We start from the raw sequence: 25,366 nt of genomic DNA on the forward strand, positions 1-25,366 counted from the left end.
TGTGTACATGGTTGTGTAGTTGAGGTATTTGTTGTTGGATGTTGCAACTATTCAGTAAACTTAGATGTTGATGTAGTAATCCACTTCATTGCACCATGCTAAATCAACCTGCAGGTTCTAGATGTATGCTGTAATTCCACAACAAAGTCATCAAGTGTTGCAGCACTTTAATGTACCTGCACAATGGAAGCAAACAAAAGAGGAATTCCAAGTGCTGGATCAAGTATTGCAGGTCTGCAATGTACCTGCACAGCAGAAACAAAGAAGAAATACCTACTCTAGTCCTTATCTCAAATGATAAGTTTTTTAGTCTAGAAAAGCTATAAACGAGGGAGACTCTCCCCTTAACAAAGGTCCTAACTATTAAATCTTCAAAGTAGATATAGTTATGAAATAGAGACATCCAAATTGAAGAAGAAGAAGTTAGAACACTAAAATTGTAAGAAGAGTTCAAGGAGGTTGTTTGATCCTCTTTAGTTTTCTTCTTCTAAAACTTGTCATCCCTAGCTTGTCCAACTTGATGTAGCCCTTAGTTTCTTGTGGTAGTTGCTGAAAATTATAGAAATGTTGTGTATGTTCAAGCATATGACTGTATTTGGACAATGTATCTGCAGGGAAGTTTGCTTCTTGGAATACATGTTTGTATTGGAAGAACGTGAACAAATGACTGCTGATTTAAAAAAGAATATGAAAGAAGATTTGCATAAAAAATTGGAAGAGGAGCGTGAACACATGAAAGGCGAGGTAGACAAGATGTTCCAAGAACAAATGGTTGCTATTATGACTAGAATGCAATAGGTACTCTTGCTCCTTTGGAATATAATAAATTGTTACCTTAATGTAGAAAATAGTTACATTGAAAGTTGGACTAGTTATTAGATAAATACAACAACTGAAATATTTTCTGGAAAGTTTTCCATTGCTTTAGAGATGCCGAATCCAACTGAAGTGTTGATTTTGCTGGATTCCTCTTCATTAATATCTATGGCTATTGTACTGATCCGTGTCCCCAATTGAGTTTGCTCGACCACATCATCGTCAAACTTGGTATAGGAATTGTCTCGTCCCCTGAAAACAACCTTGAAGTACCAATTTCATTCGAGTCATTTGATTGGATTATGCGAATAAGAAATTGATTGTGTGTTTTTCTATTTTCAGGGACAAGGTTATTATGCAATGGGGCCCAATCAAGAGGTAGTTTGAAGGCGTGAAATGGAAGTTTTTGCTTTTCGATCAGATATATGTATATGCATACACTAAATTTTTTCTTGTTATCATATGTATATAGATACAATGATAACCGAAGTACTAGCTAATATGTACGTACTAGGAAATGCTTTTGTTCTAATTTTGTGAAATACTATTAGATATTTTTAATCTCTATATACTAATTTTAGAGAATTTGATTTTAAAACATTAAATATTGTTCTTTAGTAACAAGATGAATATTACCTTTTGCAATGACATAAAAGTTGCCACTGATATTTAGTGGATTTTGCGGTGGAAGAAGTCGATGTTAATTAATTAAGTGTAGCGATAGGAGACGCTACTAATTAATATCAATATTTATTAGCGACATAAAAGTTGCCACAGTTAGCTAATAAGTTTTTGTGGCAACTATGTCGCCACTAAAGGTCATCTTTTAGGAGCGACATAAAAGTTGCCACAGTTAGCTAATAAGTTTTTGTGGCAACTATGTCGCCACTAAAGGTCATATTTTAGGAGCGACTTTTCAAATATTTGTGTTGTAAATTATTATTTTTTGTGGCATATTTGTTTATATATTGTGACAAATTATGTCGCCACAGATGACTTTTTATTGTGGCAACTATAAGTTTTTGTGGCAACTATATCGCCACTAAAGGTCATATTTTAGGAGCGACTTTCCAAATATTTGTGTTGTAAATTATTATTTTTTGTGGCATATTTGTTTATATATTGTGACAAATTATGTCGCCACAGATGACTTTTTATTGTGGCGATATTATTTAATAGTCACAAATAACCTTTAGTTATGGAACTACTACGAACGGAGCAATTGTCGCTGCTATATATCTTTAGCGGCGACTGTGGAGCATTTTGTAGCGACATATGGCGCCACAATAAGTCTTATTTCTTGTAGTGATAGATAGATAGATAGATAGATAGATAGATAGATAAACTTACATGATCATAGAATTTTATTTATAAGTGTTACGTAATTGACAGTTAATCCTCATTTCTCATGTAATTAGACTATTTTTTTGTAACACATTGAATTAATTAACATGACTCTTTAAAATAATCACATTATAACCAAATACCTCAAGATCGATCACATCTTACTTACTCCAATTTTTGTTTTATTTCATAATTTAACATGATTATGTCCATTAACTTTAGAAATTAAACCAAGAAGGTTGGAAAACTAGTCTTTAAGATTCCTCTCCAATAAGCATACGGAGAACGTGGGAAACTTGGAATCTTTCCAACATTAGTTCATGTCTTATGTTCACATTTTCTTTCATTTTTTTTTCATCTTATGTTGACATACTTGCACTACAGCAAAAACAAAAGAGATATTTAGTAGCCAACCGCGAGGGCGTTCACTCGAATCTCTTCGATAAAAAATTATATGATACGGTGTACATAAGTTATTTTTAGTTTCTTTTTATGTATATAAATATAGATTTTAAACTTTTTAAATATAAGATTAGAGATTGACTTAGTGATCGAAGGAGTTCAAAATTCACATGATTGAGGTTCAAAGTTCAAATCTCAAATATCTCAAACCCTATCTTTTTTATTTTTCGACCCCCCCTTAATGAAAATATTGGATCCACCATTGTAAGTAGTAATAAATTTTCCTTTAAGCAGCAATGTTTTATTGTTCCAAAAACACATAGCAGCAATTGAGTTAATGTCACTGCATCCATATTCGCTAAAACTTAACAACATTTATATAGAGTGTTGATTATAAATATTCATAATTGTTCTTATCACTAAATATGATATAACGACAATTATATTATTGACTCTAAATAATTATCTTTAAATTTTTTAATTATTGTAGTGTTGAGACAAAATATATCCATTTTCCCACTATATCCCCACTGCCACAACACCACTCCCTTCCGCTATATTTTTTCTGTGGGTGCATTCTCTATCAACTACTACGACTATAAAAACATGATGCTCCAAATTATGGGTACCACGAAGAAAATTCTGTACAACAACTCTGTTCAATGTATGCTAGCTTCAAGTAGACATAAATCTTATCTTTTTCTTAATTTTTTAGATTAATTATTTTACAAATTCCTCATTAATTACTTTTTTTTATTCCAATTTATGTGATATATTGTCTTTTTTACTCCGTCTCATTTTAATTTTTGTTTAATGGAGTAATTAAAATTATTTAATTGTAAAATTCATCTATTGTCCTTAATAAAATGATTTATAGTTATATGGATGTCTAAGGTTTGTTTTAGACCATAAAATTAAATATTTTTCTCTTTTTCATAAACTTTATGCCAAGACAAAGGATGTCACACAAATTGAGACGGATGAATAAACATGATGGCGATAACTATCTACCTACACTCAACAAGGGGAATTTATGATTTTAAAAATAAGAAAGATTATTTGCCACATTTATTTATACTTAATAGGATCTTATCTTAATTATTTAGATCTCAATTATTTAATTTATTTATTTATTATGTTTGAATTTTTAATTATTTAGATCTTAACTATTAAGTGTATTTATTTTTTCTATGTTATAACTACTAGGTATGAATTGATATGAATCATTAAGATCAATAACTAAATCTTAATATGATTAAATAACTATTCAAGAATTTCTACAAAGATATAACACTTCACCAATTCTATCTTTAATATCATTTCTACTGCCATCGTCCATGATTATCAACTATCGCCATTGTATCCCACCAGTCACTGCCCACAATCATAATTGTTGTCCATCACTATAACCTGTTGTCACCACTACTAGTCACTATTTATAATTATCATCACTAACCATCTAATTAACCATTAATCACTATCATCAGTCGTCACTATGTATCGCTAACCATTGTAATCCACCTCCTTATTCTATCGCTATCATCGACCACAACTGTTAGCCGGCATTATCAATCACTAGTTTCAGTCAGCATCACCACTAACTACTACCTATAATATCATTAATCAATACCATCTCCAATCGGCACTACAATCACATCACTAGACAACACAATTACCAACCACGATATAACTTTTTTTTAAAATATTTTATCAATAGTACTAGATAGATTAACTTAATTTTTCATATTAGATAAACTAAAACAAGTTATATATATTCAGATGCATGTAGAAAAAATAAAGTCTTGAATATATAATATTCAAGTTTTACTACAATATCTTAAACAAGTTTTATTTATTCAGATTCAAATATTCAAAGATATATTCAGATTCCTTAATTTTAATAAAAATACATTATTTCTAAAGTGGGAGATGATCATCCTTTTTGACAAAAGATATATAGAATCTTTCAATTAATGTTGATGATAACTTAACCACTTAATTATTGATCACAATATAATGCAACTATACAATTATACAAACCACATTAATTGCTGTCTGGCTTATTGTAATCCCAGTTTTTCTTGCGAGGTTTTTGCTTCTACCCTACGTGCTTGCCAATTGCCAGGAATTTGCCTTATGTTCTAAGTATCAATTAAATAAATTGTTTTTTTCTTAAAGTTGTTCCCTATTCACCCACCACTCAAAATAAAAGTTATGATACTATTCCCTCTGTACTAATTTATTTGACATCGTTCAAATTTCGAGAATTAAATAATTCAATTTTGATTGTGAATTCAAATATTAAATCTTTATATTTTTAAAAATAAATTTATATATTTATAAACTATGTAAAAAACACTACAAATCAAAATAATAATTCAAGATATTAAAGAAAAATATATAAAAAATTGCGGTCATTTTTTTTTTATTTGAATATCGAAATCTGAAAGGTGACAGGATACCAAATCAAGAGATATCCTTGCCAACTGCCAAGCTTTTGAAGGGTACCCATAGAAGATACGGATCATACTGAAAAATGTGCTTTTTAAGGGCTACCAACATACCCAATGTCTAAAAAGATGTCCATGTTTTGTTTTTTCCTTTCTTTTTGGGCTTTAATCAATTAAATTATACACCCGATCGATAAAATGAATATTTTTCTTTAATACTATTTGATTATTTGATAATCTTGGGTATGTACTTGTTTATATTTAATGTAGATTGATGATATACTAGGGTAAATCAGCGACATACCTAGTGCATTAGTTATGGGTTCGTTTACCAGGATGAACTTTTGTTATACATCCTGTACATGTGTTAATAAATCCAATAAACTCTAAATATAGATTTCGAACTGAATAAATTAAATAAATTGTTATTGAATTTCAAAATCAAATTTATAAAATTCAAATACTTAACGCACCTTAGATTAGGAGCAGAGCCTGGTGAGAGGAAGGGATTCATCTGAACTCCCTTGGGTAAAACATTACATTATACATTCAAGGTTAAAACTATTTTTCACGTATATATAATAGATGTATTGTTTAATATTTCAAATTTTTTTAATGATAATTTCGACTTTGTCATTGCCTTAGATTCCCTCTATTTCAAAATAAATGATGTTTTTAGCTTGTTCACACTCTTTAATACTCCTTCTATTCCATACTAACTGGATTTCTAGAGTTTTTTTCATTGTTCAAAATAGTTGAATTGTTCAAAATTCAAGAGAAATGTTTAAAACTTCTTCCATGTTTACCATTTTCATTAATGAAGTTTTGTAATTTTCTGGGAGTTAAACTACATTAATTACAAAGTTATACTCCAATAAAGGACTACTTGTATTTATGATTTTACATTTAATCATCTTTTTAAGGTTGATTAAATAAAAGGATAATATAGAAAAATATGGTTCAAATTTTATTCTTAATTTTTTTTTTAATATGTGTGCATTACCTTAGAAATTTAGTTAATATGGAATAGAGGAAGAAATAAAAACCAATTAAATACTTTGAAGAAACAAGTGACTCTTAAGTGGTGTAAGACTCCATATATTTTCCCTATATTGAAACAAGGGTAATTATGAGAAAGAAATAATTCTTGATTATGTAAAACATAATTTATGTGAAATAAAATGAAAAGGTAATCAATTATTACTATTAATTAACCTCGGGAAAGGGTGACATTTGCCGCCAGCAACGGCTAACTACTGCCGCCCTATGAGTCAATCACCTAAAGAAAACATGTGTATTGAAATATGGGAAATTAAAGCACACAAGTTGGGGTGTTGGGAGGGGGGAGGAGGAGAGAGGGGGAGTTAATGATATTTTATAATTTTAATTTTTTATATGTGACATATTTAAATTCACATGATCTATGTATTTTTAATTTAAAATTATAAGATTTAAAAGTTTTTTTTATTTTATTAAATTTCATGGCAGATTAAAATAGAACAAACAAATTAAAATGATGAAAATAATAAAGGCATTAGAGAAGGACAGTACAAGGGGATGGAGTGGTCCACCAAACATACATGTTTGTGTATTGTGTCATTATAAGCTTAAGTGTAAAGATCCCCTTCGAAAAAGACTAGCTATTCCACCATAAAGCTTTTACTTATTAAATGATAGAAAAATAATAAAATTAAAGTAGAATAAGACATGACTTGTCTACAAGATGGTACATGCATGCAAGAAAATAAAAAAAGTAACATATTGTGCTGCATGAACACGCAATTTCTCTAATAAAAAGGGACAAAGAATAGCTCATTTGGTACCATTAATTTGTACTTCTCAAAAACAAAACAAAAAAAAATACCTCACTCTCTTTTTTTCTTCTTGTTGTTCTAAGTTTGTGGGAATTAATATATTATGGCTTTAATTGAGAATTATACAGGTTTTGAAAGAGTGAAACATGTAGGAGCAATGACTTTGGCAGCAATATTATTAGGAGGAAATATTGTATTGTCAAAAGTGGCAGCAGATGATGGAATGACTATGAGAGTTATGGTTGCTTATAGATGGATTTTTGCTACTGCATTTCTTGCTCCAATTGCTATAGTTATTGAATGGTACGTAATTCATTCACTTGCTTTCTTTCCATATAAAATTTCGATGGTCAACGCCCATCAAATGAGCAAAATGGTGGACGTTTCTGCCTTTCTGGAGAGGGGTACAAAATAGAAAAAATTACTTAAATACACAACTTATTTTACCATATTCTCTAAAAATTTCTACCATTCGAAAAAATTGCAAAAATCTCTATTCTCTCTTATTCTCGAATACATCACCTTACGGATGTATCGATCGGATACATCACTTTATGTGATATATCAGGATGTCAAATACATCATTTTACGCGATGTATCAGTCTGATAAATCACTTTAAACGATATATCAGTTGGATACATCACTTTATGGGATGTATTAGGACGTTTTGAGATGTATCCGGATTTCACCAAATTTAAGGAATTTTTGTAATTTAAAAAAGAGTAGAGATAGAATGTAATTAGCTCTTAACACTATGAATTTATATAATCCTTGCTAAAAAATATGACAATACGACTAGCTAAAAGAATGCTACGGAATCCGTAGGAAATTGGCTCGTCAAAGATGTTTTCAATGACAGTTCTGTCAGAAATTTCATATTTTCGACGATTTTTTGGAAAATGATTTTAATTCACATTTTTGTTGGTTAAAAATTTTTTAAATTATTTTCTCTAGAAAATATGATTTTCCTAATAAACATTTTTGACGAGAATTATTTTCCTTCTTATTGAACAAATCCATAAATTTGGGCATTTGTGGTTGGTGTGTCTGTATAATCCTATGAAATGTCTTTTATTTTACAACAATTTAAGTACGATACTAATCATGCAAGAAAAAATGTCAAGTAAAGTAAGATATTCCCGTTGTTCCACTCCATGTGATACTATTTCTATTTGAAAAGTTCATGAGAATTTTGTGTGACCACAAATTTTTAAGAAATTTTGAATTTTATAATAGCATTTTTTACTTAATACTATTTCTTTTATGATATTTCTAAATATAAATTTTAATTTATAAAAATGGAAGATTCAACATCTGGATTTTGACAAAATTATTTAATATTTTTACTGATAGATAAAAGATACCTAGTAAAATAGTTGAGGTATCACAGACACGATGCAATACCACCTTCACCCCAAAAGGGGAAAAAAATAATTCTTTCCAAAAATAGAATAATTTGATCATTAATATACTCGACTCTACCTCATAAAATGAAACGGAAGGAATAGTTAACGATAAACCAATTAAAAAAGATTTTCTAAGTAGAAAAAGTTTTTTTTAAGTAGTGATATATGCTTAAAAACTACAAATAAAAACTTATGGGTATATATGTTCATCTAGTACATGACTTGTTGAGAAAAGAATATTTGCCCCTATCTTTCTTAAGTGTCTCTTTTGACCCCACCAAGTCTATTATATGCACTTTTCATTATTGCTCCACCATATTATGTTTGTCCTTTTTATTCTCTTTTTTTTTTTCAATTTCAAAATAATTATCTGTCCCTTTTTTATTGGTGATGATGAATGTATCTTTGATTACATGAGCGTTCTTGGAAGTCAACGACATACTTTCGATCCGATTAAATTTAAATTTACGTATTTAAATTAATTTTTAAATAAAATATTTTTAACTAGATTTTTTTTCATTCATAAAGGTTTGAACTTAAAATTTCTAGTTAAATATGATGGGATTCTAAACTGTTCCACCATAATGCATATTGGTGTCAATGAGATAGTACCTTTTTTTGTTATTTTTCATCAGTATTTGTATTGAGGCTCAATTAATTTTTGAAATTGCGGCTCCCAAAAATATTTTGTTGAATTGTTTTTGGTTACTTCTTTTTTTTTTTGTAGGAATAAGCGGCCAAAACTAACTTGGATGGTTATTGTGCAAGCATTTCTCTCAGGGCTACTAGGGTAAGTCATATGCAACTATTGACTTTTAAATTATTACGTAGAGATTTTGTACTCCCCTCTTTCAATTTTTATAACAACTTTTCTTTTTAATCGGTCTAAAAATGATATATTTTTTTTATTTGGTAAATATTTAATACTACTATCAATAATTTATCCATGTTATGTTAGGGTAGAGGTTGTAGCAAAAATTCTAGCTGAGTGCAGGTTATTTTTGGAGTTTCCAAAAATAAAAAATTAACGATATTGGATCCCACTTATTTAATAAAAAATCCACAAATATGTACTCTTTTGAAGGGTAATTTTTGAACATTGAAAAGTCTTCCTATACTCCCTCTGTTTTTTTTTATTTGTCAAATTTTGACTTCACACTTATTAAAAAAATAACGATTGGTATAGTGAGTTTATTATTTTACTCCTATTAATTAATAGAGTTTCAAACATATTACTCATCACATTTTTCAAAGACACTAACTCAATGTTAATAAATTGAGGGTAAAATGAGAAGAAAATAATTATCCTTTTTTGATTTGTCAAAATTGACAAGTAAAAAAAAAATTAAATTAGAAAATATTTGACAAGTAAATAGGAATAGAGAAAATATTTTTTAAATATCGTACCCAATCAAACTACGTCACATAAATTGAGACAGAAAAAATACTAAAACATGTGAACTAGAGAGGATCCAAATCAGTAACTCCTTAATTAAAGCTCAAGCAATATCTTCATATATTATCTACAAATTGCATCAATTAAAAATTTATTTAAAATTGAGATGATCATGAAACTAGAAAATGGGGCTTAAATTAGTTCATAAAAAGAATAAGTGATCAACTTAAAAAGGGGGTTCAATCTATTTACGTAGAATAAAATTAAAGATATCTTGGGAAAAACGTTTATGTCTATTCCAATATTCAAAAACAATGTCACTAACTAACTAGGATGTCCATTCAATTTACTTACACTTTTTCTAAGAATATATCTGCTTATGATATTTTTATTTTATTTTTTAAAGAGATAAAAATATTATATTTTTAAAACGATCCAATTGATATTCGTTGTTACTCTTTTCAAGATTCTCGAGACAAAATTCAGATTAGTACCCTTTTGGATAGGCATAATACCCAATATGGTTATGCTTTTGTTATCATGCATAATTAGGACTATATCATAACATAACATGACATGATTTCCAAAAAGAAAAAAATTATACATATTATACATATTAAAATATGTATAAATAGTATAATTTAATTAAAGAATGTGACATAGGAGCAGAGCCACCATACAGTTAGGGGTTCATCCGAATCTCTTTTGACGAAAAATTATACTATTTATACATATTAAAATATTTTTTTATGTATATATAGTACATGTTGAACCTCCTTCTGTAGTTCATTAGTTTACTTTTTCAAACTTTGATTCCGCCACTAATGTGACATATGGTTATATTGATCATGCAAGATAAAGAATACGATAAATTATTATTTTATTTTTGTTTAGAAGAAGATATTAGAGCTAATAAATTGATGTCATAAAATTGTTGTTTTTCAGGGGTTCACTATTTTCGATTTTATTTTATACAAGTGTGATTATGACATCTGCAACATTTGCAACTGCAATATACAATCTTATCCCAGCAATGACTTTTGTCATTGCAGTCCTTCTCAGGTATATATGTATATTTGCTTTATTATTCTTATGTTGTTCTTTTTTTGTGTGTAAATTCTCAACATTCAAAAGAGGAGGACAAAAGTACCTTAATAATTCATAAATCTAGATCGGCTAATTGTGCTCGAATAGCGCCTTACATATTCATCAATTGTGATCATGAGGGTATAAAACATTTTCCCCCATTTTGACGATCACCAAAGTAGAAGCGGAGCTAGAAAGAGGAAAAGGGTTTAATTGCATCCCTTTGCCCAAAAAATTATATTGTGCAAACAGAGTAAAAAAAAAAATATTCATACTATAAATAAACTATTGAATTTGTTGAATATAAGAAGAAATTCTAGTTAGTGATAGAGGAAGTTCGAAAGTTATTACTTTAGGTCATAATTAAGTTCAAACCCTAATTTCGATGCTGAATATTGTTGTGAATCTATTTAATTATATAAATTTCTAATTCTGTTACGAACCTAAAATATTTTTTTTTTCCCTTCCTTATAATGTTCATAGGTTTGAGAACTTATCATTTGATAAAGTAAGTGGGAAAGCAAAGGTAATGGGAACAATGATATGTGTTGGTGGAGCAATGTTATTGACATTATACAAAGGAATAGAGGTTCATATGTGGCCTATCAAAATTGATTTGCTACATCATGCTAATGAAGCAACAGCTCATAAGAAGTTGGTTGGTGGCACTTTTGCTTTAGGAATTGTACTGGCTGTCACCTCTTGCATTTGTTATTCACTATGGATAGTATTATTGGTAAGTATATATAGCTCATTTTTCTCTACCCTTTTCACTTTTACTAAATTGCATACATCATTGCTTGTGTTTAGATTTGAAGTCTATTTGTCGGGATTATAGTTCTTTTATGTTATTTTTTATACATGTTTAATAAAGTTTTAAGACAAATACAAAGTTTGAATCAAAATTACTGAATTCTGTTGAACATGTAACCAACACGCTGTTTTCTAATTATTGTGCTTTTGTTTGATCAAATATTAATAGGCAAAGGTGAGTAAAAACTATCCATGTCACTACTCAAGCACAGCCTTGATGAGCCTAATGGGATCCATTCAGTCAGTCCTATTTGCACTATGCTTCGACAGACAAGTTTCTCAATGGAGGCTTGGTTGGGACAGAAGATTATTCGTTGTTCTCTATCTTGTAAGTCATCAATGTTAATTACTTTATCAATATATTATTTATATGTTCAACAACAACATATATATTCAGTGTAATCTAACAAGTAAGGTATGAGAGGATAGGATGTACACACACTTTACCTTTACCTTTATGTGGTAGAGAGGTTATTTTCAGTAGACCCTCGGCACAATGAAACATAACCAAAATAGGCTAGAAAGCAAAATAACAAAAGCAAAGTGGCAAGATAAACACATCCGGCAATGTAATCCCACAAGTAGGGTCTGGTGACCAGATATATGTAGACCTTTATGGGGTAGACACTACTAAAAAATTACTATTGTCCCATGAAATTTTTCCTGAAAAACGTTCGGTGGCTATTCTCATAGATTTTTTGATATATTGAATGAAAAAAAAAACATATTTAGTGTTTTCACATGGAAAAATTAGAACGCTTCCCAATATTTCAGTGAGAATTTGTTTCTCACTATGCGTTTCCCAGTGAGCTGGTCAGCTCAGTGAAAAATGAGAGGGTCTCATTGATTTGCAATGGAAAAGCCTCTATTTCTAGTAGTGAGAGAGGTTGTATACGATAGAACCTCAACACGAAGACAAATGAACATCAATATATTTATATATATAAGTTTATATATAATCAAAATGTGGATATTATTAGACAATTTAATAGTACTATGGTTGTTAATTATATATAGTACTTTTTTTATGCAGGGAACTTTAGGATCTGGAATTGTGGTAATTTTGATGACATGGTGCTCTCAGAAAAGAGGCCCTCTATTTGTTTCAGTCTTCAACCCTTTAATACTTCTTTTCGTGGCACTAGCTAGTTCATTGTTTCTTGATGAGACCCTATATCTAGGAAGGTAATTATTCAATTCTTATTTTATTATATAGTTTAATCTTTTAAAGTTCGAAATATAGATGTTAAACTCTTGATATAGTATGATAAATGCTTGAATATATAGTTTCAACATACTTATAATTGGTATAAGTGGTATCAAGTAGTAACAGTTTGTAGTCGTCATTGGTGTATACTCGATTTACAATAATTGTATACAGTTATACATTGATTATACACTAACATACTGGTTATTTTTTATCGCGGACATTGTTGTATAGCGTAAAAATTCGTTTGATAAACCACCAGGTATTTTGTGATATCTTTTCTTATTAGCTTGTTGGTCATGGACAGTATATTAGGTGGATTTCTTATAATAATGGGCTTATATGTGGTGCTATGGGGAAAAGGAAAAGATATGAAGGCGTCAAGGGCCATTATATTATCCAAAGGAGCCTTGCAGAAAAATGATTTAGAAGCTCCTGATCAAGATCAAGGTAACATTAATTAACTTTAATTTTTATTAATTTAATTGTCTAATCTTTACAAGTTTTGGTTGAATACTTAAATTCTTTCATATGTTGGGAATAATAATACAATTGCACTCTTGTCTATCATCTCAAAATTATGAAGCCCATAATTAATATCTTATATGACAATAATTGTAAAACATAACTAGCAACCAAGTAATTAGTGAACTATCCCTTTGGTTATATGGCTACACATGAAAATCATATCATCATAGTTTATAAGCTAAAAAAAAATAGTTTTTTCATATAAGCACTTTTGGAATATTGGTCAAGCACAAAGTATTGTTATGAATTATGATACTAATAGAAGTGTTTTTCAAATTGATTGGCAAATACAAACTGTTACCTTTCAAAAATACTTTTTCAGAAAGTAGTTGTAACAAAAAAAACATTTCTCAAAATAAAAAGATTTGGAAAATTTGATCAAATATGCTATAAATTCCAGTTGAGTACTTAAATTCTTTCATATAATGGGAATAATAATACAATTGAACTATCCCTTAATTATATGATGACATGAAAATCATAGTAATTCACTTTTACTCTTTTTCAACTTCTTCTTAATCTGTCAGATTTTTGGGGAAGCAAAATCAAATTCAATCCGTCCAACTTAATTCAATTCGTTTAAGTTTTGGTTGGTTATTGACCTGTCTATTCATTAGCTCAACCCATTTCAATCCATAAAAAATTGGGTTGATATTAGGAGTGGCAAATGATTGAATTGGATTGGATTGGATTTGGATGGATTTGATTAAAATCCACCCATAAACCCAAAAAATATTAAATCAAAGCAAAATTGCTAATGGTCTACCCCTACAACCCCCAACCCACCCTTAAATTATTATTTTTTAAATAATTAATTTTTTATACAAAATTAAAAATTTATTTTTTCTTCTACCCCGTCACCCCTACCCTCACCCACACCCACCCACCCAACAACCAATTTTTTAGCCCACCCCTATTTTTTAAAAAAAAAAAAATCAAAAAACAATTTTGCCCACTTGAACCACCTACCCCACCCCTTCCACAATTTTTTTTTAAAAAAAATTAAATAATTTCTATAAAAAAAAAATTGACCCTCTCTCCACCCTACCCCCACCCCTCCATCGGACCCCTACACCCACCCCTCCATCGGACCCCTACACCTACCCCACCCCAAAATTTTAAAAAAAATTCAAAAATTAAATTTTTTGCCCCTCCTCACCCCTGCCCCGCCCCTCACCCTACCCCAAACCCTCCACCCGGACCCCCCCCCCCCCCCAATTGTTTTTAAAAGAATTCAAAAAAAAATTGGCCCCCTCCCACTCACCCCCACCTTGACCCCCCTACTCACACACCCCACCCGCCACCCCCCACCTTGACCGCACCCACCCCAATTTTCTTTTTTTAAAAAAATAAAAAAATATTTTTAGTGCAATTAGAAATTTTGGGTGATATAATAGTGTATATGGATACCCATATTTTATCCACTTTATCCATATTTGTATGAGCTTTTGAAATATGTCAATTCATATTTACCCATTTAAAAAATATGAGTGATCCATTTAAATAAATATGGCTAAATGGATTCATTTTACTTAAATGGGCTAAAATTGCCACCCTTAGTTGATATGTAACGCGAATTGGTTCATGAGAAATCTTGTTAAAATATTTTTTAAAACTTTTTTTTCAATTTGATATGTTATATATAGCAATAACAAAGAAAAAAATAATTTTATTAGGTACTAAAATAGTTTAAAAGAACAAATAAAATAATTAAACTTAGCAAAAATTGAGTTGGGTTGGATCTTAACTCGTTATATATCCATTACCTAACCCATTTTGATCCAAACTAATTTGGGTTGGGTTGAATTTTGACTAAATTGTTATCCAAACCTATTATGATTCGTTCAAACATGACCCAACCCATCCATTGCCACCCCTAATCAGATTCAGACTCTCTACCTCCAAGGTATCGATAAGATCTGCCTACACTTAATTCTTTTCAAATCCTACTTTATAAAATACACTGAGTATGTTGTTGTTGTCGTCGTTGTTTCAACATCTTGTTAATGAGACTTTATGATACAGGCACTTCTTCAACAATAAAGCAAGGCATGACCCAATAAGAGTTGGACTGTATTTGTGGGCTATTTCTTGCACAAAGTTAGGACTACCAACAGGCCCAACATCATGCAAATGAAGAAAAAAGTTCCAATTTTGTCATTTTGATATAAATGTGGAACTATCAATATATATATTACATATATAGCCACCTTAAATGATAATTGTAACATGTATAAGGCAATATGTATACCCATTAGTGGACATTCGAAAAATAGTATATATATAATGATCATCATTGATAAGCCTTCCAATGTTCAATTTTGTAAATTGTTAATCATTTACACAGAAACATTTGAATTTGACTGCAAAGTTTAAACTTCATTAAATTTTGCAAATAAATAATAAAATCAAAAGAAAATATTAGTGAATTGGACTTGCTCTTTTTTCACAAACAATTAACGAAATTAGTGAAATAAACAGAAAATTTCCGTTAACTTATGAATTTTTAATTATTTTTTTACTGACAATCTGGAAAATCCGCCTTCAATTTGATATTTTTGATAATATTGTTATTATCTGGTTTTAGAAATTAATACTCCCCAATTTAAATTTGATTTTTCGTTGCCAAACTGGATGTAAATTTACTCCCGCTCCGGGGTCCGAAATCTCTTTTAGTTAGTGTGAAAACACTTCCTGATGTCGAATTCCAAAAACCTGCGAGAGGTTCCCTGCTCTTCTTTGATCCGTCTTCATTTACGTGATTTTGTGAAGGTGTTTGACAAGGCACCAACTTTGAAAAAATAAATTAAATTTATCGGGATATTTTTATGACAACACTATCATTTATTTTTTGGACTGAATAAAGGAAAAAGAAAGACATAAATGAGATTGACGGAATAATAAAGTATCTTTGCTGCAATAACAATAAAAAAGATAGGGTTGTGAAAACTTTTTTTTAAAAAGAATTTTGTTTCACCGAAGTTATTTTATAGAATAACATATAATTGAAAAATTAAAATAGAATACAAATTTTATAAAATAACTTATCAAACCGTCTATACTCCTATCTACTATTGACACTGCAATATTTCACAAATTACATACACGATCGTTTAAATTTGTCATAATTAATTTTTTTAATTAAATAATTGAACAAAAACTTATACTTATTTAACACCTAACATATGTTGAAACTATGTCCATTGAACACCTAATTGACATTCTCACAAGAGCAGTGTGTGAATCTATTGTCGATACTAATTTGTTGGTCTTACTACAAATTTGATGAATTTTAATTAAAATTTGACTGCAGTAAAAAATTGATTGGCGTTTTATGTCATTTTTTTAAAAGGTTATCAATTATATCTTTAATCAGAAATCTCTATCAATTTATGAATATATATTTTAAACAATAATACAAGAATAAAATCTTGTTAGATAGAAATTTCAGCAAAATTGAAACCGATCTTATCAAATCACAAACTAGGCTGGACCGGCTCAATCATAACGCACATATTGACAGCTCTACTTACAGATCATGTCATATAAAAAAAATTAATATGTGACACAGAATTTTAGAATATATTTTGGGTGTGTTTGATATGACAAAATATAGTTCATGAAAAATATTTTTTTGAAGGAAATAAGGAAGTTATTATTTATTTTCTAGTGTTTGGTAAGTAAGCAAACAAAAAAATATTACTTCAAAAATATTTATGTGTAATCTAGAAAATTAATATGAAAGGTAAAACTGTGTGGGAAGCGGGTGTTCGAGGATGACGGAGAGTGGAATGGTCAAGGAATGAAGTCGGAAATGTTGGAAAGGGGTAGAAGAAGACAGTAAACTTAGAATATTAATTATGTAACTTATTTTTCTAAGACAGTAAACTTAGAATATTAATTATGTAACTTATTTTTCCTACTTCCAAATAGAATAGTTAGTTTTCTGTTAATACTAAATACACTCCTATCTCTCTTTGATTTTCCTTGTGCCTCTTGTTTTATCCACATCTCCTGCCTGAGACCACATGAAAAGAAAAGAAAATCACTGAAAAGGGAGAAGGAAAGTGGGAAAAAAGGGGAGAAAAAAATAATGTATTAAATATTATTTATTCTGTCTCAATTTATGTGCGATATTTTTCTTAGAAAATATTTTATTCATTTTTTTTTAATTTTCAAATTTTAATTTAGCATACATATTAAGAAAACAATGATTGACATAGTGAGTTTACCATTTTATCTCTATTAATTGATAGAGTTTTAAACATATTTACTCACTACATTTTTGAAAGACATTAACTCAATATTAATAAATTGAGGATATAATAGGAAGAAAAAAATTGTTCTTTCTTAATTTGTCAAAATTGACAAGTAAAAAAGAAAATCAAATTAAAAAATATTTGACAAGTAAATAGAAATGGAGAAAATATTACTTTTTCTGTAATTAGAAATAACCTAATTTTAAACTTCCTCTTTTATCATTAAAATAATAATTTATAATCACACAAATAATAAAATTATAAATCATAAATTTCAAAAATCTTCTTAAATTTTATATCAAATCAATTGATATTATATAAATGAAAACTAAAAAAATATGACTTAACCATTAATGAACCATTAGATACATGCATTGGTGGAAAATAATTATAAAATAAAACACTGGACACCACTACCAATGTTTTGTTTTTTTCAAAATAAATAAATAAAAATTGGTATGGCAAACATAACCACAAGGACAAGATAGACATATCCTCTCATTGTCTTGTTCATAAAAGGGGCTAAAATTAAAAATAAAAAAAAAGAGCAACAATATACAGAGAGATGGCCACAAAGGTTTTAATGAAGCCTCAAATTCTATCTCCTCCATTGCCAAACACCATTGAAATGATAATGATAAGATATAATGTTTCAGCCACTAATATTATTATTAATAATAGTCCAAGAAACTTTAACAAGATTTCAAGATTTGTGCAGCAAAGGACCATTTGTGGTGCTGCAGAACAACAACAGAGTAATGTTGAGGTTTCACAATCCCAAATCAAGATTCAACTCTATGATGCCCTCCAAGGTATTAATTCATTCAACTTCTTTCTACCTTTAATCGGGGGCGGAGCTAGTTAAGGTTCAGGTTCACATAAATATTCTTTGACAAAAAATTATACTATTTAATTATATATAAAGTAAATATTAAATCTCATTCGACTTGTCATATTTTGAATTTTTTAATAAATATTATGGCTGCTTTTAAACCCCAACCCCCTCTGCACCTCTGCTTTTCTATCTCTATGTTTAGGGCTTGGACTGGTTGTCTATTTTAGGGGTAATTTGGTAATTTTAAGATAAATTTGAAATTATTTGTATTAATTAAATGGTAGGATTGCTATTCCATATAGAAAATGAAATAAAATAATATGGTGGCACTCCTTACATTATTTGTTTTAGACAGAATACATAGAAAATTTTTAAAAATTTTAGAAGTAAATTTTATTTAGATATTTGAATTATGATCTATTTTAATTAAGCATTTGAATACATGATATAATATTTTTATTAAATTCTTCTGATTCAAAATTTTGAAAAAAAAATTACTCGTGTTCTCAAACGTTTATTACGTAGATAAGTTAATTATCTAAAATACATTATTTTCTTTTATTTTGTACATTAGCCTCAATAAGTTGTAAAAACTCGGACCTAATCCATTGTCGTTGATATGTATAAATAATTAAAAGAATGAAACATATTTTTTTATGTATTTAACTTATCTAATTAATGACACTTAAAAGTACACACAAACATTTTCAAACTATAAATTGAAAGTGCCTAATAGAAACACTTTATATTAGTTAGCAAACATATTATACATATATTCTTAATTTGTTTGTTGAAAATATTGTTTAGGAATTAACAGAGGAGTTTTTGGAGTATCATCAGACAAGAAATTTGAAATTGAAGAATTAGTCGAGCAATTGGAATCTCAAAATCCAACACTTGAACCAACCTTATCTTTAGATAAGGTGATGTGGTATTGTGCCATACCATTATTTTATTTTATTTTGTACAGTTGAATTAATTGTTGTATATTTCTGATTAGAATAAATGATTTGGAATATGAGTAGGTGGCTGGAAGTTGGAAGCTTATATACAGTACTATAAGTATTTTAGGATCAAAAAGAACAAAATTAGGATTGAGAGATTTTATAACATTGGGGGATTTATATCAAAATATTGATATTTCTGAGGTACGCTATTTTAATTTAAGATCACAAGATTTAATTTTTTATTTTTTTTTTACTTTTAAAATTCTTATATATAGTTAGACTAAAACATATAAAATGAAACATAGAGAATATTACTAGTACTATTTATTATTTTGTCGTATTTCGACTAATTTCAAACATTTTAATTATGATAAATGGAGGGAAAAGCTGTGAATGTGATCAAGTTTAATGCTAGAGGATTAAGTTTATTGAGTGGAGAGCTAAGGATTGAAGCCTCCTTCAAAATTGCATCAAAATCAGTTGAGATTTCTCCACCTTTTTATTTTTTAATTTTATTTTTAGGAATACACAATTTTGTTAATTTCATTTCTTATTATTTTTTTTCAATGTAGAGAGTTGATATTTTCTACAACAATTCTGGAATAATACCAGACCAGGTATGGATTAATTATGTTTCTTGCATTAATTATACAAATTTAAATGTATATTTGTGTGTGTTCAAAGTTGTAGGACATAAATATCAATTGAGACTAAATTAAATGGCACATTTATATATTATACCTTAAATAAAACTATCTTTATCCAAAATTGATTTCTCGTTTGTTAAATTAAATTGATAAAGTAACATAAATATCAATTGATAAAGTTTAACACAGAACATGCACATGTGATTATGCAGGGTAAAAGTCGATATAAAGAATATATTAGGATCTTTTTCAGTACTTTTTCATGTATTCTTTAAGTTTTAGAATTAATTAGTTTCATAAAGATAATTCATTGGGTCTTCAATCATCCTCCAAAAGGGGTATAAATCGAAGGCCAAAATTGACTAAAAACTTCGATTGATTTTTTTCCCCCTAAAATCGACGAATTATAATATGTCAAAAAATGGTGGATCGATTTAAGGAAATTGACGGACTCCTTAGGTTTTCCTCGGACGATGTCCATTGGTTTTGTAAATTAAAAATTGATATAATTTATTTTTTAAAAAAATGACGGGCTTCATCGGTTTTTCAGTTCGTCGTTTTTTCAAAAATATATATAAAAAGGATGTAGCAATTTAGAATCAAATTCATGTATTTACTATGACATTGGACAACTCTACCACTTGAAAAAATTCTTTCGTTATTTTTAATTTATACTCCTTAACTTCAATTTTGCATTTAAAAAACGACGGAATCCCTCAGTTCCTGTAACTAAAAAAAATAAGGGACTTCACCGTTTTCCTTACCAAAAAAATATTTTTTACATATATTTTTTCTCCAAAAATAATCGACGGATTTTGGTAGTGTTACATATACATTGATTTAGTTTGTGTGATTTTGCATGAAACAGTTAATGAAGGTGTTTCAGAAAAACTATAATCTTCTTCTTGGCATCTTCAACCCGGAAGGTTGGCTTGAGATTACGTATCCTTTATTTCCTAATTAGTTTTAAGCTTTTATTTAATGTTGCACTTAAAATAAATAGAAGCACCCACTAACATTTATATTAAGATAGACTGTTTATATCACTCTTTGAGGTGCGACTCTTCATAAAATTCTGCTAACGTGGAATGCTTCATAGAGGAGAAATCTATATATTATCCTTAATCTTGAAAATGCAGATATGTTGATGAGAATTTGAGGATAGGCAGAGATGACAAGGGCAATATTTTTGTGTTGGAGAGGGTTAACTAATTATTCTTATTTATATGTAAATGTAAATTTCAATACATTCTTACTACATAGAAGAGAATAATTTCTGTTATAACATTCACAATAAAGTATAATAAGAAAAGAAAAAAGTGCATAATTTTTTCTTAGTCCTATGGCAATATATTCTTAATTTTTTCCGGCTGTTCATGTATCATTTTAAAAACCAGATTTATCGGTTGATGGTTCTTCTTAATAGTAATATATGATGCAAGTGAAAATCCACGAAAATATTATAAAAGCTTTGTTCTTCATAGTCGATCAATTTGTCACCCAGACACACGTCTTTATGGTATTATTTTATTTTTATTTTATTTGACTACGTTCAAAATTATGTATCTACTTATATCTTGTTCGATAATTTTATAACATTTGTTTCAAATGTTTTCTAGAAAAAGAAGGGACCGTTTTGTCCTATCTAAAAGTCTTATATTGTCTTTTATGTGTTTTCATCAATTTTCACCCTTTTGTCTAACAAATTTCACAATTAAATAGTTGTTATTTACCTACCATAAAGTTAAAGAATATGTTAAGAATGAGATTGAAAGAACTACAATCCTTAAACTTCCTCCATTAATGGAGTCTGAGCTTTGCGAGAAAAGAGAGAAGCAAATGCAGAGTAAAAGACATCACATTTTATAAATTGAGTGAATAAGTATTACATTTTGATGTGTATATATACACACAAATGAAACATGTAAGTGAGACTAACTAACCATAACTAACTGCCTATCAATGTTAACAAACTCTAACAACCTAACAGTATGATAATAGAATCCTAACTAGCTTTGTCACCCCCCTCCCTCAAGTTGGAGGTGAGGTAATCACAGACAACTTGTCCAAAATTGTGGAGTGCTTGATTCCATTCAAGGCTTTGGTGAATATGTCTGTTGGTTGTGAATCTGTTGAAATGTGGTGTAGTGCAATTAGTCCTTGTTGAAGTTTGTCTCTAACAAAATAACAGTCGACTTCTATATGCTTCGTTCTCTCATGAAAGACTGAATTTTTAGCAATATGGACTGTTGCTTGGCTATCACAAAACACATGTATAGGCAAAGAACTTTTCACCAACAATTCATCAAGCAATCTCTCAAAACATACTAATTCCCCAAATACTTGTCTCACGACCCTATATTCTGCTTCTGTAAATGAGAGTGACATAGTGGCTTGTTTCTTAGACTTCCAACTAATAGTACTATCTCCCGTAAGCACCAGATATCCACTAGCTAACCTTCTTGAATTTGAGCATGCTGCCCAATCTGAATCACAGTAAGCACTCACAGTAAGATTAGATTTATTTGAGATAAAAATCCCTAAAATAATGTCTTGCTTCAGATATCTAAGGACATGATATGTAGCTTTTAGATGTGGTTCCCTGGGGGTTTGCATGAATTGGCTAAGGTGTTGAACACTAAAAGCAATGTCCCTCCTTGTATTTGTGAAAAAATTAAGTTTACCAATCAATTTTCAATAGTGAGTGGGACCTGATAATAGCACCCCGTATGTGGCACTGAGTTTTTCAGCAGAGTCAAGTGGATATGTAGTAGCTTTGTAGTTCATGACATCAAATTCTTTCAATAGATCAGTAGTAAACTTCCTTAAGAAAATAAAAACACCATCTTCCCTGTACAATATCTTCAATCCTAGAAAGTAATGTAATTTGCCAAGATCTTTTAACTTGAACTGATCATGTAGGAAAGCCTTCAAAGAGATAATTTCTTCTAAATTATTACTTGATAGGATTACATCATCCACATATATGACAACAAGAACTAAGGAACTGCCTTTGCACTTGTGAAATAGTGAATAATCACTATTTGAGTGTGCATATCCCTTTGAAAATAGGTTGCTGGCCAGCTTGTCGTACCACTGCCTACTAGCTTGTTTTAGCCCATACAAAGACTTCTTGAGTCTACAAACTAAGTTGTTGTTGTCAACCATGAGACCTTCTGGTAATTCCATATACACTTCCTCATTAAGTTACCATGAAGGAATTATTTACATCGAGTTGATACAAACTCCATCCCATTTTTACAACCAAACAAATCAAAGTCCTCACAGTAGTCATTTTAACTATAGGTGAGAATGTCTCAGTATAATCAATTCCATCTTGTCGGGTGTATCCTTTTACTACCAACCTAGCCTTGAATCTCTCCACACTACCATCTGCCTTATGTTTGATTTTGTACACCCACTTGCAACCAATGGCATTCTTGCTTATTGGTAAAGGGACCAGGTCCCATATATCACTTGCATACAATGCTGCAAACCCTTGTGTCATTATAATTTGCCGAGCTGGATTCAAGATTATTCTTCATAGCAAGAAGGTTCACTTTCATGTGAGAAAGCTTTGACCAACTACTAACTATTAGAGCATAAAGTTGTGAAACAAACAAATTCATGAGTAGGTAGTGTTATGTCAAGAAAAAGACGAAATTTAAAATTAATTTAAACTTTTTAATGAAATCAACTTTAAAAAGGAACCGTCACTTAATTTTTTAAAAGAAATTAAGAAAATTTTAATTTAAAAGATCTAAACATAAACAAGTATTAAAAATTTAATACAAGTGTACGGAAAGCTGATATACAGATTTTGGAGGAGAGAAAGCACCACAATTAAAGTTTGATATGATAATAAATAATGAAAATAAATTGGACACGAGAATTTTATGTGGAAATCCCTCAAACAGATAGAGGGGAAAAACTACGGGATAGAAGAATCTTACTATGATAATATGAAAGTACACTGCTCTCAAATACAAGGAGAAAATAATATTTTACACATCTCTCTTGTAAAAGAAATAACTACTAAAGAGGAAACTCAAGACTACAATATTTATCTTGGTGTATACCTCTCTTTGTATTTTTACTCTCACTTTTTCTAAATGTTTGGGATGATTGCAATGAGGACAAGAGACCCTCTATTTATAGGAAACAAAAACGCGTAAAAATTTTACGCGTTAATTTCCTATCAAAGTGGCAACAACTTTTTCAAAAGTTGCTGCCAATTTTTTCTGGACGGTGCCTCTTCTTTGAAAAAGTTGCTGCCAATTTTCTTTGACTTTCTTGCATTTGTGTTTTTCCTTTCTTTTTACTTTTTCTTTTTGACCTTTCTAACATTTCTCCCACTTGAAGATTTAATTGAGAATCAATTAAGTCTTCACACCATTTTTTCTATCCAATTACTGCAATGTTACATTTCTGCTAGGCCAATAGAAGATCGACACCATTTAAACTTATTACTGTTGATTGGCTTCGTAAACATATCTGCTAGATTGTCATTAGTGTGAATTTTCTGAATATCCACACTTCTTTCTTTCACTTTCTCACGAACAAAATGATACTGAACTCGTATGTGATTTATCCTTGAATGAAATGTTGGATTCTTTACAAGATGCAAAACGCTCTGACTGTCACAAAACAGAGCAACCTTCTCTTGTTTGTGCCCGAGCTCCTCCAATAACATCTGCATCTATATTGGCTCTTTGCTAGCTTGTGTAGCTGCAACATATTCTGCTTCCGTCGTAGATGTAACCACGATAGATTGCAGTTTTGAAACTCAGCTTACAGCTCCTCCAGCAAGAGTAAGCACATAACCTGTAGTGGACTTTTTTTTATCAAGATCACCTACATAATCTGAATCAACATAACCTTTAACAGTAAAGGTTGATCCTCTATATTGCAATATCTGAGGTACCCTTGATATATCTTAGGATCCTCTTAACAGTATTTCAATGCTCTCTACCAGGATTTGCCATGTATCGACTAACCACTCCCATTGCTTGTGCAATGTCAGGTCTTGTACATATCATAGCGAATATTAAATTTCCCACTGCTGATGCATACGATACTCGAGACATCTCCATCCTCTCTGGTTCATTACTAGGACTCATACTTAAGGATAACTTAAAATTAATAGAAAGTGGGGTAGAAATTGACTTACAGTCTTGCATCTTGAAGCGTCTCAAGATTTTCTTCAAGTAGTTCTTTTGAGAAAGCCAAATCTTCCTATTATTTTTGTCTCGGTGAATTTGCATCCCTAGAATCTTGTTTGCTGGTCCCAAGTCCTTCATTTCAAACTCCCTAGCCAACTGTGCCTTTAAATTTGTGAAACGATCTTTGTTGGGGCCAATATGTCATCAACATACAACAACAAAATAACAATATTGTTATCACCAAATCTCTTGT

The 25,366-nt window shown here is 29.8% G+C and overlaps 2 protein-coding genes across 3 annotated transcripts; both read left to right on the plus strand.

Moving 5' to 3' along the window:
- The first annotated feature begins 6,818 nt into the window (after positions 1-6,818).
- LOC129901334 (WAT1-related protein At1g68170-like) lies at positions 6,819-15,577 on the plus strand. The gene is made up of 8 exons (XM_055976486.1): positions 6,819-7,129; positions 8,961-9,023; positions 10,575-10,691; positions 11,199-11,451; positions 11,698-11,856; positions 12,562-12,713; positions 13,043-13,185; positions 15,289-15,577. The coding sequence occupies exons 1-8, from the start codon at positions 6,930-6,932 to the stop codon at positions 15,324-15,326; spliced, it is 1,125 nt and encodes a 374-aa protein (XP_055832461.1). The 5' UTR covers positions 6,819-6,929; the 3' UTR covers positions 15,327-15,577.
- Positions 15,578-18,005: 2,428 nt separating this feature from the next.
- On the plus strand, positions 18,006-21,300 carry LOC129886908 (fibrillin-5, chloroplastic). Of its 2 annotated transcripts, XM_055961808.1 has the most exons (7): positions 18,019-18,334; positions 19,165-19,280; positions 19,383-19,505; positions 19,685-19,783; positions 19,877-19,921; positions 20,820-20,893; positions 21,091-21,297. In XM_055961808.1, the coding sequence occupies exons 1-7, from the start codon at positions 18,088-18,090 to the stop codon at positions 21,161-21,163; spliced, it is 777 nt and encodes a 258-aa protein (XP_055817783.1). In that variant the 5' UTR covers positions 18,019-18,087; the 3' UTR covers positions 21,164-21,297. The 2 variants fall into 2 exon arrangements, with proteins under 2 accessions (XP_055817792.1, XP_055817783.1); XM_055961817.1 differs by lacking the exon at positions 20,820-20,893 and having other exon boundaries at positions 18,006-18,334; positions 21,091-21,300.
- The last annotated feature ends 4,066 nt before the right edge of the window (positions 21,301-25,366 follow it).

Source organism: Solanum dulcamara, chromosome 1, assembly GCF_947179165.1.
Source record: "Solanum dulcamara chromosome 1, daSolDulc1.2, whole genome shotgun sequence".
NCBI classification, from domain to species: Eukaryota; Viridiplantae; Streptophyta; class Magnoliopsida; order Solanales; family Solanaceae; genus Solanum; species Solanum dulcamara.

What these genes read in the sequence shown, in the direction of transcription:
- LOC129901334 (XM_055976486.1), top strand. Translation starts at nt 6,930, where the DNA reads ATGGCTTTAATTGAGAATTATACAGGTTTTGAAAGAGTGAAACATGTA. An exon ending in ATTGCTATAGTTATTGAATG is followed by an intron (nt 7,130 to 8,960) that starts GTACGTAATTCA and finishes TTTTTTTTGTAG; the next exon opens with GAATAAGCGGCCAAAACTAA. An exon ending in TTTCTCTCAGGGCTACTAGG is followed by an intron (nt 9,024 to 10,574) that starts GTAAGTCATATG and finishes GTTGTTTTTCAG; the next exon opens with GGGTTCACTATTTTCGATTT.
- LOC129886908 (XM_055961808.1), top strand. Translation starts at nt 18,088, where the DNA reads ATGGCCACAAAGGTTTTAATGAAGCCTCAAATTCTATCTCCTCCATTG. An exon ending in AAAATATTGATATTTCTGAG is followed by an intron (nt 19,506 to 19,684) that starts GTACGCTATTTT and finishes TGATAAATGGAG; the next exon opens with GGAAAAGCTGTGAATGTGAT. An exon ending in TCAAAATTGCATCAAAATCA is followed by an intron (nt 19,784 to 19,876) that starts GTTGAGATTTCT and finishes TTTTCAATGTAG; the next exon opens with AGAGTTGATATTTTCTACAA.